The sequence below is a fragment of the Arachis duranensis genome, chromosome 5 (assembly GCF_000817695.3).
Source record: "Arachis duranensis cultivar V14167 chromosome 5, aradu.V14167.gnm2.J7QH, whole genome shotgun sequence".
Classification (NCBI taxonomy): Eukaryota; Viridiplantae; Streptophyta; class Magnoliopsida; order Fabales; family Fabaceae; genus Arachis; species Arachis duranensis.
Window position 1 is genome coordinate 22,768,601 of NC_029776.3, and position 3,717 is coordinate 22,772,317.

At 42.7% G+C, this 3,717-nt stretch overlaps 1 protein-coding gene across 1 annotated transcript; it reads left to right on the forward strand.

Moving 5' to 3' along the window:
• The first annotated feature begins 791 nt into the window (after positions 1 to 791).
• Positions 792 to 3,437, forward strand: LOC107488721 (uncharacterized). Its single transcript, XM_016109492.1, has 3 exons — positions 792 to 1,628; positions 2,268 to 2,946; positions 3,049 to 3,437. Exons 1-3 carry the CDS (start codon positions 792 to 794, stop codon positions 3,435 to 3,437), a joined length of 1,905 nt encoding a protein of 634 aa, XP_015964978.1.
• The last annotated feature ends 280 nt before the right edge of the window (positions 3,438 to 3,717 follow it).

Below are 3,717 nucleotides of genomic sequence, written 5' to 3' on the forward strand. Positions count from 1 at the left end.
CTAAAGCTAGATTTCCATAAGGTAAAGCTAGGACTTGTGACTCAAGTTGATTACTCTCATTTGACTTTCCTCTATACCTAGAGGTTAACTAAATGAAGCAAGGCCTAATTGTTGTCATCATTGAAAGAACTATAAGGATAGAATTTTTAATGCCAACCCTAAGCCAAGTCTTCTAAGGATTGATTGTTTGTTTTCTACTTGCTAAGAACCTTCAAAGAATTATAATAAGGCTTTCTAATCAATAAGATGCACACCCTAGCAATTCCAAGGGAGGACGACTCGGGAGACTAATACTCTCGGTTATAGATTGTAGGATTGTTTGATGTGAAGTTTAAGTGTCGATTAGACTATACTCACGATCATATCCATCATTGAATTCTAAATCGACATGCTAAATTTCGTTTATCAAAATGGCGCCGTTGCCGGGGAATTTGCTTAGTGTGCCATGTTATTGTTTGGATTGAATGTGTATATATGAACATAGTTGCATTTCATTGTAATTTGTTCAAATGACTAACCCCTCATCGTTACCATGAATATCACTTCCCCTTCATTGCATGACGCGTTCACAACCGAATCCGAGCTTAGTCCCTCTTGATCCGGAAATAGAACGAACTTTGTTTCATATTAGACAAGCTCGGAGGCGGCTAAAGTTTGGGAAAGGTGAAGAGGTTTTCACCACCTCAACCACCTTACTAAAAGTGAACATTAAACCGTCACACAAAAAAGGCATTAGTCATACTTCCATCAATATCACTAACAATTCTTCTTTCATTTTAGGTACTAACACCATGGATGCTCCGAGAAGAGTTACCATTAAGGAAGCGGGTGCACCGGATTATGTCCTTCAACCCCTTCATGTAACTCATCCCAACTTGAATGCAAACTTTGAATTGAAGACTGCTTTGATCAACCTCCTACCTAAGTTTCATGGGCTTCCCGCACAAGATCCTATTCGACATCTCAAGGACTTTCATCGTATATGCTCAACCACTAGACGGGAAGGATCCGATGAAGTTGCTATATGGTTATTTGCTTTCCCTTTCTCTCTTGAGGACAAGGCCAAAGAATGGTTCTACACTCTATCTAGTGAAGTCACCTCCGATTGGGACTTACTTAGAAGAGGATTCTTGGACAAATTCTTACCTCCGGAGAAGATGGATAGGCTAAGGAAGGAAATGTCTTGTATTGTGCAAGGTGAGACGGAACCACTATACGAGTATTGGGAACGGTTTCATAAGCTACTAGACGCATGCCCTAATCACATGCTTGATACTCAAGTATTGCTTGGATACATATGTCAAGGGATGCGAGAACAAGATAGAACTCTCTTGGACACCTCTAGCAATGGTTCTTTGTCTAAATATAAAACAGCGGAGGAGGCATGGCAACTTATCATTGACTTAGCCGAATCCAATCAACATATGAGACGAAGAGTCAACCGTCCAAGAACCGTAAATGAGGTATCAACTAGTAGTGAAACCACCGCTTTAACTCAATCCTTGAGCGAAATGACATCCATCTTGAGGCAACTCCAATTGAACCAACAACAACCACAACAACCTCAATCATACCAACAACAACCCCCACCCCCTCAACAACACAACCAACAATTAGTCCCTCAAAAAGTATGTGGCATTTGTTCTTGCTATTCTCACTACACGGATGAGTGCCCAAGCCTTCAAGAAGACAACACCTTGGCTGCTACCCATAATTTCTATGACCGCCCAAATCAAGGGTACTACCAAGGCGGTAGTTCTAACCAAGGGCACCCTTATCAAGGAGGCAGCTACAATCAAGGGAGTGGGTATCATAATCAAAATTGGAGAGACAATCACCAACAAGGAAATAGGGACAACAACAACAATGGAGGAGGTCAAAGATGGAGCAACAACTCACAAAATTTCTCACAAAACCGACCATACAACCAACAAAATCCACAAAGAAACTACCAAACATACCAACCACCACATCAAAGACCACCACCCAACCAATCACAAGCTCCTCAACTCACATATGCAACCACCCCCTCCAACCAAGACGAAACACTCCGGACCATCATCCAAGGCCAAAAGGAACTACAAAATACACTTGCTTCCGGCCTTACCGGCCTCACCTCTACACTACAAGCCCTTCTTGCACGAATGGATACACCATCAAATTCCACTCTTCAACCCCCAATCCAAAGCGTCATTCCCTCTCAACCTCAATCCAATCCAAAGGGGGGCATCAATGCCATCACCCTTAGATCCGGAACACAATTAAAGGAGAAGGGAACACAAGACTCAAATCCTATCACAATCACCCAAGAGGAGGAGAGAATAGATATGGAAGAGGTAGAGGAAGAGGAAACACCACAAGCTATAATCGAGGATGAAGCTCAACCAACAAAGGAGACCCCCAAGGCCAAGAGAACCTTGGAAGAAGAAATTGCTCAACCGCTCCCATTCCCATCACTTGCAAAGAAAGCTAGAAAGCGCATAGAACTCGACCCCAAAATGGTAGAAATGTTCAAGAAAGTTGAGGTAACCATCCCCCTCTTTGATGATATCCATCAAGTTCCTAGATATGCAAAATTCCTCAAAGATCTATGCATGAACAAGGATAGAATGCTTGAATTGGAAACCATCCCATTGGGGAGTTCTATTTCCGCTTTAATGGGAGCATTGCCCGAGAAGTGTGATGATCCGGGCCCGTGTATGGTCACTTGCACCGTCAATGGAGTTCAATTTATAGATTGTATGTGTGACCTCGGAGCATGTGTTAGCATCATGCCACTCTCCGTCTACTGGGTATTGAAGTTGCCACCACTAAAAAGGTCGACGGCAAGATTTGTCCTAGCGGATAAAAGCATAATAACCGTGACGGGTGTTGCGGAAGACGTATTGGTGAATATCAAAGGGTTGGTGTTTCCAATTGACTTCTATGTCCTTGAAATGCCATCAAGTGAAACCGAGAGAGCATCATCTATCCTACTTGGAAGACCATTCTTGAGAACTTCTAGATTTAAGCTAGATGCCTACTCGGGAACCTACTCATTTGAAATAGATGGGAGAGTCGTAAGTTTCAGCCTAGAGGAAGCAATGAAGCATCCGCCAGAGAATCACTCTCTATTCCGGTGTGACCCAATTGACAACATAGTTGCCGAAGTGCACCTTGCAAAGTTAGATGAGAAGTACATGATTGAAGAAGCAAATGAAGATCCAAGCAAATTAAACACCACACACCATACAAACCGTCCGGAAACTCAAACTTCAAGGAATGAAAAGAAGATGGAATTGAAGCCACTACCACCCAATTTGAGATACTCATATTTTGATGAAGCCCAAGAACTCCCTGTGATAATTGCAAAAGAGCTAACCCCTCAACAAAAAGACAAATTGCTAAATGTATTGAGGAAAAACAAAGGGCAATCGGGTGGACTTTGGCGGACCTAGTGGAAATAAGCCCCCAAGTATGCGAGCATCGCATATTTCTTGAAGAAGGAGCAAAACCGGTCCGACAACCTCAAAGGAGACTTAATCCAACTATTCTTGAGGTTGTGAAGAAAGAAGTCACTAAGCTACTTGAAGCGGACATCATCTATCCCATCTCGGATAGCGAGTGGGTAAGCCCGGTCCAAGTGGTGCCAAAGAAATCCGGGGTGACTACAATCAAAAATGAAAGCGATGAAATTATAGCAACAAGAGTGCAAAATTCTTGGAGAGTATGCATAGA